Here is a 14,541-nt window from a genome sequence, read left to right on the forward strand (position 1 = left end):
TATCAACAATCTCAAGTGCCGTTACAGAAAATGTTAACCAGTACAACTTTCCTAGAAGCCAAGTTGCAGGAAAAATCTTAAGGTTTTACATCCTCTTTTGAATATTTTACTTCTAGGAATTTATCCTAAGGAAAAATATATTTAGATGGGTGTTTAATGCAAGATTATATGTAAATAGCAAAATAAAATAGAAGCAATCCAGACACTAAGAAACTGACTAAATATATTTGTAAATATCAATCCAATGCAATGCTATACAGCCATCCAATATAAATTATTGTAACTTGTATGCCATAAAAATAATCTACTCACAGTTATTGCTAGAAAACTGTGATTACAGAAAATTTTCCCTTTCTTACATTATATATTTCTATAATGTTAAACCTTTTACATTTGTGTACCTCCCTATTAAAAAAAAAACTCAAGTATTTTTCAACCAAATCACGGAAAAGTATCAAACTGATATGAGAAAAAAATGTCATTATACATACTGCTGAATAAAAACGACAATCTATAACAGTGGATATAATATAATCCTATTTGTCTTAAAAATTATATATGTGTACATTTAAAATAAATTATAAAAGACAATCTTCGCAATGTTAACAGTATTTGTCTCTGGGTCATATAATTATGGGAAATGTTTTCCTTGTAGATGTCTTTAAGTCAGGTTTCTATAGTAAATATTACTGGTTAACACTCAGGAAAAAAATGATTTCTAAGAAATTACAAAGGCGATCTGTAAAGATCATTCCTACGGAGAAAGTACCTCTTTTATTACTATTTATAGTAATCCAAATTACTATAAATTTACTTGAGCTTTGTAAACGGAAGTTGATTTTTATATCCACTTACCTTCCTCCTCCACCTTAACAAAATACAAAATAAAACAAACAAAACAATAAAAACCTACATTCCCCAGGTTTCGCCCTTCTGGCTATCGACTACTTTCACATCTCACATTTGTTACTTTCAAGATAAGTAAAAAGGAGAAAGGTGTGAAGAATAAAAGTAACGGTGGTCTTTGGCAAATCACAGGGGCCTCAAGACTGAAGTAAATGCCAGGCACATAATGGATATGCAAATATCTACTGAACAAATGACCTGCACAATCTTCCAAAAACAGTATCATCACCTCTTGCAACTATGACAAGGCTAGAATAACCATAATCACAAAATATGCTTCATAGATGACTGAAAATTTCCTATACGGAAATTTCACTGAGGAAATAACATACTAAATCTTTATTTTCATTTTTATTACAAGGAAGAAGTATAACGCAGGCATGCAAACACAATAGACTAAGAATCACAACATGTAGAAATTTATAGTCTGCTTAGGGAAAAAGGAAATGAGTTAACATTACCTGGAAATATATATACAAAATTTAACCCTTTTTTAAAATCAGCAGCCTGGGCAACATGGCAAAACCCTATCTCTACAAAAAATACAATAACAATAAATGCAAAACTTAGCTGGGCCTGGTTCTGTGTGGCCTATGATTCTAGCTAATCGGGAGGCTGAGGTTGCATTGGTCAGAGATTGCATCACTACACTCCAGCCTGAGGGACAAAGCGAGACTCTGTCTCAAAAACAAAAAACAAACAAAAAAATCAGCAAGTTCAAACAAAGCAAGTTATAAAGGAGAGACTCTGAAAGGTAATTAAAGATAAGAGACAGCTGGGAGCGGTAGCTCACACCTGTAAGTCCAGCACTATGGGAGGCCAAGGCAGGCAGATCACCTGAGTTCAGGAGTTCGAGACCAGCCTGCCCAACATGGCGAACCCCCATCTCTACTAAACATACAAAAAATTAGCTGGGCATGGTGGCAGGCACCTGTAATTCCAGCTACTCGGGAGGCTGAGGCAGCAGAATCACTTGAACCTGGGAGGCAGCACTTACAATGAACTGAGATCACACCACTGCACTCCAGCCTGGGCAAAAGAGCAAAACTCTGTCCCCACACCCCTGTCAAAAAAAAAAAAAAAAAAAAATGGTAAGAGACATGCCAGGCTGGGTAAATCTGCTAACGCCAGTAATCCAAGCACTTTGGGAGGCCAAGGTGGGCAGATCACTTGAGGTCAGGAGTTCGAGACCAGTCTGGTCAACATGGTGAAACTCTTCTCTACTAAAAACACAAAAAATAGCTGGGCATGGTGGCAGCTGCCTGTAATCCCAGCTACTCAGGAGGTTAAGGCAGGGGAATCACTTGAACCTGGCAGGCCGAGGTTGCAGTGAGCTGAATTGCGTCCCTGCACTCCAGCCTGGGTGACAGTGCAAGACTCTGTCTCAAAAAAAAAAAAAAAAAAAAATTTTTTTTTAATTTTTAAAAGTCAAGACCGGGTGCAGTGGCTCACGCCTGTAATCCCAGCACTTTGGGAGGTCAAGGTGGGCAGATCACTTGAGGTCAGGAGTTTGAGACCAGCCTGGGCAACATGGTGAAACCCCCATCTCTACTAAAAATACAAGAATTAGCAGGGCATGTTCATGCGCGCCTGTAGTCCCAGCCACTCAGTAGGCCGAGGCAGGAGAACTGCTTGAATCCGGGAGGCATAGGTTGCAGTGAGCCAAGATCACACCATTGCACTCCATCCTGAGCGACGAAGTGAGACTCCATCTCAAGGAAAAAAAAACATTAAATAATAAAGATAAGAGATGGGTTGACAGATAAGTAGAAGGAGAACACTATGGGTTTTAGCAAATAACTTTTCTTTAAAATAATAGAAAAAATAATAGAAAATGTGTAGATGACAAGAACAAGCTAAGTTTTTAAGTCACAGAGGAGTTTGTTAGGCTGGGTGCAGTGGCTCATGCCTGTAATCTCAGCAATTTGGGAGACCGAGGCGGGAGGATTGCCTGAGCCCAGGAGTTTGCAACCAGCTCAGGCAATGTGGTGAAACTCCAACTCTACAAAAATTTTAAAAATTAGCCATGCATGGTGGCAGTGTGTCCCCGTGATCCCAGCTACTCAGGAGGTTGAAACAGGAGGACTGCTTGAGTGAGCCCAACAGGTCGAGGCTGCAGTGAGCCACGTTTGCACCACTGCACTCCAGCCTGGTGACAGAGTAACACCCTGTCTCAAAAAACAGAAAAAAAATTTTTGTCAATATACAAGAAATTATTCCAAAATCTAGTAGAAACTCCTCTTTTCTTTACCATCCCAATAGGCTTACTACACCATCTCTCACAGACAAGAAAAAAATGGGGCATAGCTAGAAGTAACTGTTCTCAGTAACAATATAATTCAAGTGATTTTTCTGCATTGCACTTGATCAAATCCATTTATATTGTAAAATTAAAGTACATAAAATTACATACCACTGTATACAACTTAAGTGACAACAAGATGCATCGAGTGTATCTTAGAGCATCTACTACTTCACTACCACCCCAGAGGAGACCTGCCTTAATTTGAGAAATAGATACTATCTTATCTTGTACTTATTTCTGTATGTGCCTATTAGCCCTTCTTCCATTTTATCACTAGATGCATGGATTTGTTTTATCCTCTGTACCCTTAATGTTTAGGGCAATATCCTGTTAAAAGTATTCAAACTCAGTAAATGTTGAATGCATGAATGAATAGATACAGCCAGGAAAGCAACATACGTCTACGTCTTGTCTGCTGTCTTCTGGGTCATATAAAACACCACTAGAAATTCTCAGTATTTCTTTCCCCAGTAACTAATTCATTCTCATTCATCTAATCTACTTGACCATCACCAGCCTGTATACAAAGCTTTGGATGCCAAGAGAAGGATAAGTATTTAGATTAGTGCTCAACAACAGGTGGGCATAATAGAGGTAAAAGGAATATGTATCTCAGGTCCACCTGAGAAATTTTTAGGCTACTCACACTGCAACTCTTAAAAATAATTATTTTAATTCTGCTGATATAAATGGGTGCCTATTTCCTCTATTAAGTATGTATCTGCTAATAAAAAGTGTGTATTTCTCTATAGATGTATACAGTTACGTTTCTTCTATGTATATACTTGCTAACAAATATAAATATCTTTTTATATCTATGTAAACAAGGATGAGTAGATATAAAAAACTGCAAGTAATCAGAAAATTCTAGAAAAAAGAACAAACTATAACAAGAACAGCCAGGACAAATTAGGACCAGTCATTACATCTAATAACTAGATGTAAAGAAAGACCAAAAGTACGGTGCAAGATGATGGATTAGCCAAGAGTCTCAAAATGCAATCTGACACTCAGGCTTGATCACCTACGTGTTGGGAGACGACTATGCTGAAGGACTCCATTAACTGTAACTAATTTGTAATGAAGTAAAATAGTAAATCAGGGCTTGATTTACTATTTTTACAAATTTACTACAAAATAGTAAATACGGTACAGGGCACAAGCTGGAGGCAGCAAAGGGGCAAAGACAAAGAGCCAATTTTATCTCTACATTATGTAAAAGTCAGATTTCTTATTATATCATTGTATTTCACTTAGGCTACAGATACAGGTAACAGTAGGTTCCCAAGTGGGAATAAATAAAGTGAAAGAAGTTCCTGCTATATTGTCTCCAACTTGTTACTAGGAAAGATATTTTTATGTGGTCCAATTTGATTTAATGATAATAATTTGGATGAGCTTTGAAGTGGTATACTGCTTGAATTCAGCTTACCAGCCAGAGTTTATATTACTAGAAAGCTGACACAAGAGGCTACGGCTGATGACTGAAGTTCCATAGCCCTCACATGTTAGGAAAGAGTAAACAATTATAAACTTTTGCTTTAAACAAAACTGCAAAAAAAAAAAAAAAAAAAAAAAAAATCACAGTATAGCAAGCCTGATGTTGGAATTGACAGCCTCCAGTTTTATTAGTTCCCGCCAACATTATGGCCTTAATCCTACTAAAAGCTGCTCTCTGGTGGGTATCTTAAAATACGTTCTCATCAGGGTATAACATAAAAATGAAATTGTATTATAAGGATCTAAGCCTAAATTGTTTTGAGAGAAGGAGGAAAAGCTATTTAAGAAAGCAATGGGGCTTTCCAACAATGACCTAAAGACAACATGAAGATTATAAATTTATTGAAAAGTTCCAGCCTGTCCACTTATAAGGTCAATCTGTAATTTATTCCACTTCACAACATAGTGAAAAAAGGTCACTAACTGATCCAGGGCCTTTTTAAAAAAATGCCACAATGGATACGTAAGTTACAGGATACTCAGGAAAATTAAAAACCTCACTTCACAATCTATTTCATATTTCAACACTTTTAAATCTATAAAAAGAGAAGGAACTGAAGGAGTAAAAAGAGAATGAGGAAGAATAAGAGGGCAACAGCAGCGGAGAGTAACTTGATAAAGGTAAGTTTCAGAACCAGAAGTAGAATCCTAGTCTAACAATATCAAGGACTTGTTCTTTCAGCGCTAGATGAGTACTTCTCAAGGGAGGAAAATTTTGTCCCCCAAGGGGTATCTGCAATGTCTAGAGACATTTTTGGTTGTCACAACTGCAGAGATGGGCAAGGGTGGTACTGGGTAGGGGTCAAGTATACTGCTAAACAATCTACAAAGCACAGTACAGTCACCTACAACAAAGAATTATCTGGTCTAATATGTCAACAGTGACAAGGTTGAGAAAGCCTACTCTAGATCACCTAATTTTCAGAATCATCAAAATCCAAATCTCTGAAAAAAAAAAATACAGTTTCCTATGGAATGCTAAGATGCTAGGTCAATTTATGGACCAAAGAGAACACTACTGCCGAACAATGGCCTGAAAAGGCCAAGACCATACCTGTATCAGCCCCAAAGCAAGACCCACATGTCCAGAACTTCATTGGCAATACAGAGCAGAAAGTGATTCGTGAATCATAATAATGTCAATGATATACTAGAAAATAAAAAGTACTCAAGAAAGCAAGATGACTAAAAAAAAAAAAAAAAAAAAACAGTAAAAGGATTCTGAAAGAATACCTAATCATTCCTTTTACCTATGATAACCTCTGAGGAGGTAGGCAAGAAAAACTAGATAAAGGTAGACATCTATATTTTATATTACATATTCCTGTACAATGAGTTGTTTTTTAAAGCAAGAATATACATTGCTGTTATCATTTTAATACTTTATTTTATAAGAATATAGATAATACAAGCTAAGAAAGTGATTTGTATTTAAAGCTTTTTAAGCGACTAGCAGAGGGAATACACCTATCACTAAAGCATCATGCTCCAGATGAAACGAAAGATCTTACAGACTAGTGTTAATAACCAATACTCTTCATGATGAAGGAATATCAATCTGCCAGATATCACATACAACTTCAGCATAAAATTATGGGCCTGATTTCAATATGAATTAGAATATAAGGAGTATTAGAACACAAGGAATACTAAGGCTAAAATAATATACCAACAGAATAGGCTTAAAAATAAGCAAAAATAAGTTAAAATGCACAGATTACACATCCATTAGGATGTCTACTATCAAAAAACAACAGAAAATAAGAGTTGGCAAGGATGTGGAGAAACTAGAACTCCTAAGCACTATTGGTGAGAACATAAAATAGTGCAGCTCATATAGAAAACAGTATGGTAGTTTCTCAAAAAATTAAAAACCAAATTACCACATGATACAGCAATTCCACTTCTGAGTATACACCCAAAAGACTTGAAAGCAGAGTCCCAAACAGATGTTCGTACACCCATGTTCACAGAAGCATCATTCATAAGAGCCAAAAGGTAGAAGAAGCAACCCTAGTGTCTACTGATAGATGAATAAATAAAATGTAGTATATATATACAATGGAGTATTATTCAGCCTTACAAAGGAAAGAAATTCTGACACATGCTACAACACTGATAAACATTGAAGACATTATGCTAAGTGAAATAAGCTAGTGACAAAAAGACAAATACTTCTACTTATTCGAGGTATCTAGAATAGTTAAATTCATAGAAACGAAGTAGAATGGTGGCTGCCAGGGACTACGGGGAAGGGGAAATGGGCAATTGTTGTTTACTGAGTGCCAAGTTTCAGTTTTGGACAAAAAGTTCTAGAGATCAATTGTACAATAATATGAACATACTTAACACTACTGCACTGTTCATATAACTGTAGTTAAAATTATAAATTCCTCCAAGACTAAGAAACCAGAAAAAATATATCTATAAAATACAAATTCGATAGTATGTAAATCTTACAATTAAAAAAATGTTTAACATATGGGTTAATCTGGCATGATATAATGTAAAGTTAATATTGAGCAAAGTGTTAAAGAAAAGAACACAGAACTTTTTAATCCTCTATTTTTTTTCCATGACCTTCTTAGCCTGTTTTACTGCCTTCTCCAACCTATCCCCACAAGTGAGTAACTAGTGCTTCATGGTTGGTCCTGATTGCCCAGCATCACTAAGAACAGCAGTGAAAAGTTCTTATTAACAATTAATAAATGCAGAAGTTTTCAAATCCATCAGGAAGGCCTATGCTAAATCTAAACATTTGACAGAAATTATGTACCAGCTGTTATGTTAACTGCCTTAAACTGCCATATCTACAGACATATGTCAAGAAAAAAAATATGTAAGATAACCAAACTTCTCATTGGCTACATTTACAGATAAGTTTTAAAATATCAAAAGATTATTTTACTCTGTAGAATTGTCTTACCAAAAGCTGTGGCCACATTTTGTCATGTATGCTTCTTCAATCATATCAAAGCAGATGGGGCTAAAAAGAAAAGAAAAATAATTGATTTCTTTAAAAGTAGAGTGATTACAAACTGGAAAAGGCTAGTAACAATACCAATGAAATCATATTTCAATATATAGTTTAGAGCTAAGTCTTCAAACATTCTATCAATAAGAGATGAAATTTCTATTAAACTAAACTTCAGGGGATTGTTGGTAAAATGACAATCAGGATGACCCTAAGGGCAACTGTGCTTCAAAATGAACTAAATGAGTAAATCAAAACGGTTCCAATATTTTAACTCGGCACATAATTTTTAATAGTACAATGTAGTCACCAGAGCCCTTAAGAAAGCTCTACCATCGTTTTCTACCATCACCTGCACTCAAAAGCACCTACCCAGACCTGCTAAATACTCTTTTCTTCCTATCCCAAACAAAGCTAATTCCTTGATGATAAATTTATAATTCCAGTTTCAACAATGCTTGTAGGTAATGACAATAATCATAACAACTTATTAGCTATTTAAATAAAACAAACTATACACATTAAACTCACAACATATATTAACTAATTTAATAGTTTCAACAACAAAGTGAAATAGGTACCAATTACTAGGCACAGTTTATAGATGAGGGAACAGAAGCAGAGAGCTGTTAAAGTCACACAGCTAAGAAGTAACAAAGTCAAAATTCAAATTCAGGTCTATGTTCTCAACCACTTCTTCTATATTGCTTTCTGATACTTTAAATACAAACTATAATCCTCTTCTCCCCTTTTTTCCTATGAAGAACAAAAACAGAATACTCAAAATCCCAGCCTTTTCTGCACTTAGGATTGGCTATATGGCATCAATCTGGCCAATGAAATATAGGCATCAGTTTCTAAGGGGCCACCATCTATGAGAACAAAAATGCAAAACCTTGTAAAAAGACATTTCCTTTTATCCTTCCCTTTTCTTCCTTACTAAAATTCTGATGCAGTGTTCAGAGATACAACAGCCATCTTCTGACCATGAAGATAAAAACCTTAAGCTAGGAAGATAGGCGGATACTGGTTCCTGGATGAAATCCTTGAGCAGCTGCATCAGCTTTGGATTGCCTCTGCTGGACTTCACATTACATGAGAAAGTAAATCTTCACTTGCTGAAGTCAATGTTTATCAAGTTTTCTCTTATTGGCATACAAATCCAAATCCTTATGGATGATACAATGACACTTAAAACTGTAACTGAAAATACACTCACTCCTTCAAGAAAAACTTCTTGGGCATAAACACTATGCTTTAGAATACAGGAATGTAAAGTCTAATGGCAGACTCAAATATATTATAGATATTACAACACAATGTGAAAATATATACAATATATACAATAATGATAAACACAATAATAAGAGGACACACTGGCTATAAAGGGACCCATAGGAAGGAAAACTGAGATTTGGGGGTCAGAGCAGGAGGAAGGGCAAAAGAACAAACCAATCAATTCACTGAATATATCAGGAGCTGTTTAATAGAAAACAATACATACCTAATTGTTAGCATTTTAAGAAAGGGGTATTTTAATGTTTGAGGATCCTTCAAGTATGTCACTGCTAAGACACACAACACCTCTATGCAAATTTTTAAAAGGCACTCTCACAGCCTGAGCAATATACTGAGACCTCATCTCTACAAAAGAACAAAATAAAATAAAATAAAATAAATGGCAAGCATAGGAGCACACACCTGTAGCCCCAGCTACTCTAGTTAGTCCCAGCTCCTCGGGAAGCTGAGGTGGGAAGATCACTTGAACACAGCAGGCGAAGCTGCAGTGAACACAGACTGTGCCACTGCACTCCAGCCCAGGTGACAGAGCAAGACCCTATCTCAAAAAGAAAAGAGAAAAAAAAAAGGGCACCTCCGAGAACTAAGGAATGTGTTAAAGACTTTGGCTCTTAAATTGAGTAAAACAGCAATTCACTGGTGGATTTGGAAAAGAGGAATGATATGATTTGATACAGTGATGAACCAGATCATTCTACCTGCTATGCTGAAAAGAAGACTAAAGGGAAGCCAAGTGTAGAAATGGTTATGGAAACTATCATAATCCAAGTGAGAAACGGTGCTGAAATGGACTAGGGTGGTAGCAGTTGGGCTGATGAGAAGTGGTCAGATTCTAGATATATTTTGAAGGTAGAACTACAGTTTGCTGAGAGATGTTGGGTATGAGACAAAAATCAGTGAAACTTTCTGGGCTGAAAACTGGAAGAAATGACTACAGGTTTACTTCGCACAGAGCTCCATCATCTATTAGTTTATTTAAAAAGAAAAAAAGCAGGAGTATAGTATGTGTCATGTCACATAATGTGTTCCACTAATACTAAAACTTACAGTACCTAAAAATTACTATCAAATCAGTTAAAGCCAATAGTTTTTAAGAAATGTATTCTGAATAACTAGTGAATTAAAGGTCTCCATTCTTTCTTTGAGACAGTGTCTCACTCTGTCTCCCAGGCTGGAGTGCATTGGCATGATCATGACTCACTGCAATTTCGACCTCTTCGGCTCAGTACTTCTCTCTTACCTCAGCCTCTCAAGTAGCTGGGACAACAGGTGCATACCACCACATATAGCTCATATATATGTATTGACATATGTGTATATTATATACACATTATATATGTACATATGTGTGTATATTATATACACATTATATATGTATATATGTGTGTGTATATATATATATATATATACAGTAGACACAGGATCTCCTTATGTTGCTCAGGCTGCTCTCAAACTCCTGGGCTGGAGCAATTCAGCTCTTTGGCCTCCCAAAGTGTTGGGATTATAGGCATGAACCACTATTCCTGGCTGAAATACTAGCTTTTTAACCGCAGTTCAAGGCCACAGCTTTCAGAAAAGTGAAATTAATCCTAGCTATGCCATCTACAGTTTTGTGACTTTGAGCAAGTAGTTTACTCTCTCTAATTGTAATTCCTTATTTGTATAACAGGGATGATATTTACATCGTAGAATCACTACACAGATTAACAAGATATCTATGAGGTGCTCAATACCATGCCTGGCACACAACATTCAGTAAGTGGCAGAATACACCAAAAAGAGAAAATACGGGAAAATATACATCAGTAATAGGCCTAGTGCTATGGTCTGATATTTGTGTCCCCCCAAATTTCATATGTTGAAATCTTAACCTTCAAGGTGATGTTAAAACATAGGCCTTTGGGAGATTTTTAGGTCATGAGGGCAGAACTCTCATGAATGGGATTAGTGCCCTTACAAAAGAGGTCTAAAGTAATTTTATCCCCTCTTCCTCCATGACATCAGGCAGATTCAGAGAGCAGGCACTGTCTGTGGATCAGGAGTCTAGCCCTTACCAGACATAAAAACCTCCCCATGCCTTCATCTGAATTTCCCAGCCTCCACAAACATGAGAAATAAAGTTCTGCTGTTTTTAAGTTACCTATTTTATGGCATTTTGTTATAGCAGCCTGCACAGACTACAATACTTAGGATAGGTACTATCCACCCAAGCCAAAAACTTTAAAGAATTCCTATCAAATATAAGTAGAACAGAATACAAGAAGAAGGGTTGGCCAATTACTCCCCTTCCCAAGAAAGGGATGAAAAATCTCAGAAACTACAGAAATGAAGAGGAGATCCTAATGAAATACCATTAATTCTTTCCAGTTTTGAAGAATAAGAATACACCAACAGCAGGTTAAGGGAAAAACTTATCCATTTCGAACCATCCATTTAGAAAAACAATCCATTCAGGACCCCTGTAACACTGTCAATCAAAAGCATTTAAGGAGGATGGGCATGGTATGTTCTTCCATTTGTTTGTGTCCTCTTTGATTTCACTGAGCAGTGGTTTGTAGTTCTCCTTGAAGAGGTCCTTTACATCCCTTGTAAGCTGGATTCCTAGGTATTTTATTCTCTTTGAAGCAATTGTGAATGGAAGTTCATTCCTGATTTGGCTCTCTGCTTGTCTGTCACTGGTGTATAAGAATGCTTGTGATTTCTGCACATTAATTTTGTATCCTGAGACTTTGCTGAAGTTGCTTATCAGCTTAAGGAGATTTTGGGCTGAGACGATGGGGTTTTCTAAATATACAATCATGTCATCTGCAAACAGGGACAATTTGACTTCTTCTTTTCCTAACTGGATACCCTTGATTTCTTTCTCTTGCCTGATTGCCCTAGCCAGAACTTCCAACACTATGTTGAATAGGAGTGGTGAGAGAGGGCATCCCTGTCTTGTGCCAGTTTTCAAAGGGAATTTTTCCAGTTTTTGCCCATTCAGTATGATATTAGCTGTGGGTTTGTCATAAATAGCTCTTATTATTTTGAGGTACATTCCATCAATACCGAATTTATTGAGCGTTTTTAGCATGAAGGGCTGTTGAATTTTGTCAAAAGCCTTTTCTGCATCTATTGAGATAATCATGTGGTTCTTGTCTTTGGTTCTGTTTATATGCTGGATTACGTTTATTGATTTGCGAATGTTGAACCAGCCTTGCATCCCAGGGATGAAGCCCACTTGATCATGGTGGATAAGCTTTTTGATGTGCTGCTGAATCCGGTTTGCCAGTATTTTATTGAGAATTTTTGCATCAATGTTCATCAGGGATATTGGTCTAAAATTCTCTTTTTTGCACTGGGGCCTATCATGGGGAGGGGGGAAGGGGGGAGGAGGGAGGGATTGCATTGGGGAGTTATACATGATATAAATGATGAATTGATGGGTGCTGAGGAGTTGATGGGTGCAGCACACCAACATGGCATAAGTATACATATGTAACAAACCTGCACGTTATGCACATGTACCCTAGAACTTAAAGTATAATAAAAAAAAAAAAAAAAAAAAAAAAGGAGGATGGGCAACCCTGTGCTCAGCGAGTCTGTTGGTAGCTCACTTTTTCAACACCATGTGCTCACTTCATATCTCTGTGTCACATTTTGGTAATTCTCACAATATTTCAAACTTTTTCATTATTATTATACCTGTATAATTATCTGCGATCAGTGGTCTTTGATGTTACTACTGTAACTGTTTTGGGGAGCCACAAATTGCACCCACATTAGATGGCAAACCTCACTGTGTTCTTACTCCTCCACTAACCTGCTATTGCCCCTCTCTCTTCCTCTCCTCAGGCCACTGCATTCCAGCCTAAGTGAGAGACATACACACACACACACACACACACACACACACACACACTATTGCCCCTCTCTCTTCCTCTCCTCAGGCCACTGCATTCCAGCCTAAGTGAGAGACATAGATACACACACACACACACACAGAGAGAGAGAGAGAGAGAGAACAGAGCATCCCAGAGTTGTGACATATGTGAAATGTTCTAACATACATGTAATTGAAGTCATAGACGGCAGAGAAAGAGGAAAAAAAATGTACAGATAGTAACTGAAATCATTTTTAAAATAACACAAGACATCAAACCACAGATCTAAGAAACTCAGAAACCCCTAAATAGGGATTTCAAAAATAAGAAAATATCCCTAACACATACAATGCTCTTAAACTGCTAAAACCAAAAATAAAAAGAAAACCTTGAAGGCAGCCCAAGAAAGACACATTACATACAGAGGAATAAAGACAAAAACAGAAACAGACTTCTCATCAGAAACCATACTAGCCAAAAGACAATGTAGCAGGCACTGTCTAATTGAGAATTTTTTCTTTCAGTTATTTTATTATTGTCATTGCATTTATTTATTTCAGTTCATTTTGAAATATTAGATTATAATTGTCATCTGTTTTGGTCATATTTTTCTGGCTTGCTTTCACTGTTTCTAGGGACTGTATTACGTTTCTTTTTCCGTTGGGAACTCTTAGTTTCTCATTGTTTAGTGAGAAACAAAAATACTTCTTTAAAATACTAAAAGAAAAAACTTTCAACTCAGAATTTTATACTTGAAAAAAACTTTCAAAATGAAGGCAAATAAACTCATTTTCAAACAAACACAAATTTAAGAGAATTCACTGCCCACAGACCTGTACTACAAGATACATTAACGTAAATACTGCAAGCAGAAGGAATATGAAGACAGACAGAAACTAGGATGCACACAAAGAAATAAAGAGCTCTAAAAATAGTAATGATGAACATAAATTCAAAACACATTTATCTTTCATCACTAAAAAATGAGAAACAAGGTTCCCAATGGACAAAAAAAACTGTCCCTAGAAACAATGAAAGCCAGAAAAATATGACTAAAACAAATGACAATCATAATCTAATATTTCAAAACGGACTGAAAAAAATAAATACAACAATAATTAAAACACTAAAAGAAAAAATTCTCAATTAGAAAACTTTAGGAAACTTTTGTTCCAAAGAAAGAATTACTTTAAAAGGGAGGTTAAAAAAAAAAATCAGAAAAGAATTAGAATGAAAAAGAAAGGAACACAAAAGTAAATACGCATAATGGATAATGATTTCAGAGGAAAAAAAAAAAAAAAGATGGCTATTGTAGGCATCTGACTTTACATCTCCCACCACAAAACTTTAAATATAACAAAAAACTGATTATCGTTCAAACTACTGGAGGGTGAATATCCATCATCCAAAATGGCTGAGACCAGAAGTGTTTCAGATTCGGATCTGTTCGCATTTTGAAATATTTGCATTTATATTCTTACTGGTTCAGCATCCCTCATCTAAAAATTTAAAATCCAAAATGCCCCAATAAGCATTTTCTTTGCGAGTCATGTTGGCACTCAAAAAGGTTCAGATTTTGGAGCATTTCAAATATCAGATTTTTGGATTAGGGACACTCAACTTGTATTAGTAGAGATTATTTTTAACTTTTATCTCTTGTCGCTGTTCATTAAAATCGTGTTCTTCAAGCAATT

The 14,541-nt window shown here is 36.1% G+C and overlaps 1 protein-coding gene across 9 annotated transcripts in view; it reads right to left on the bottom strand.

Moving 5' to 3' along the window:
- COP1 (COP1 E3 ubiquitin ligase) overlaps positions 1-14,541 on the bottom strand; it is a 259,903-nt gene that overhangs the window by 228,459 nt on the left and 16,903 nt on the right. For all 9 annotated transcript variants that reach the window (XM_010367393.2, XM_010367391.2, XM_010367392.2 and 6 more), the window contains exon 2: positions 7,638-7,697. In XM_010367393.2, coding sequence (XP_010365695.1) covers positions 7,638-7,697 — 60 coding nt within the window. The remainder of the gene's footprint in view (positions 1-7,637; positions 7,698-14,541) is intronic.

The sequence above is a fragment of the Rhinopithecus roxellana genome, chromosome 8 (assembly GCF_007565055.1).
Source record: "Rhinopithecus roxellana isolate Shanxi Qingling chromosome 8, ASM756505v1, whole genome shotgun sequence".
NCBI classification, from domain to species: Eukaryota; Metazoa; Chordata; class Mammalia; order Primates; family Cercopithecidae; genus Rhinopithecus; species Rhinopithecus roxellana.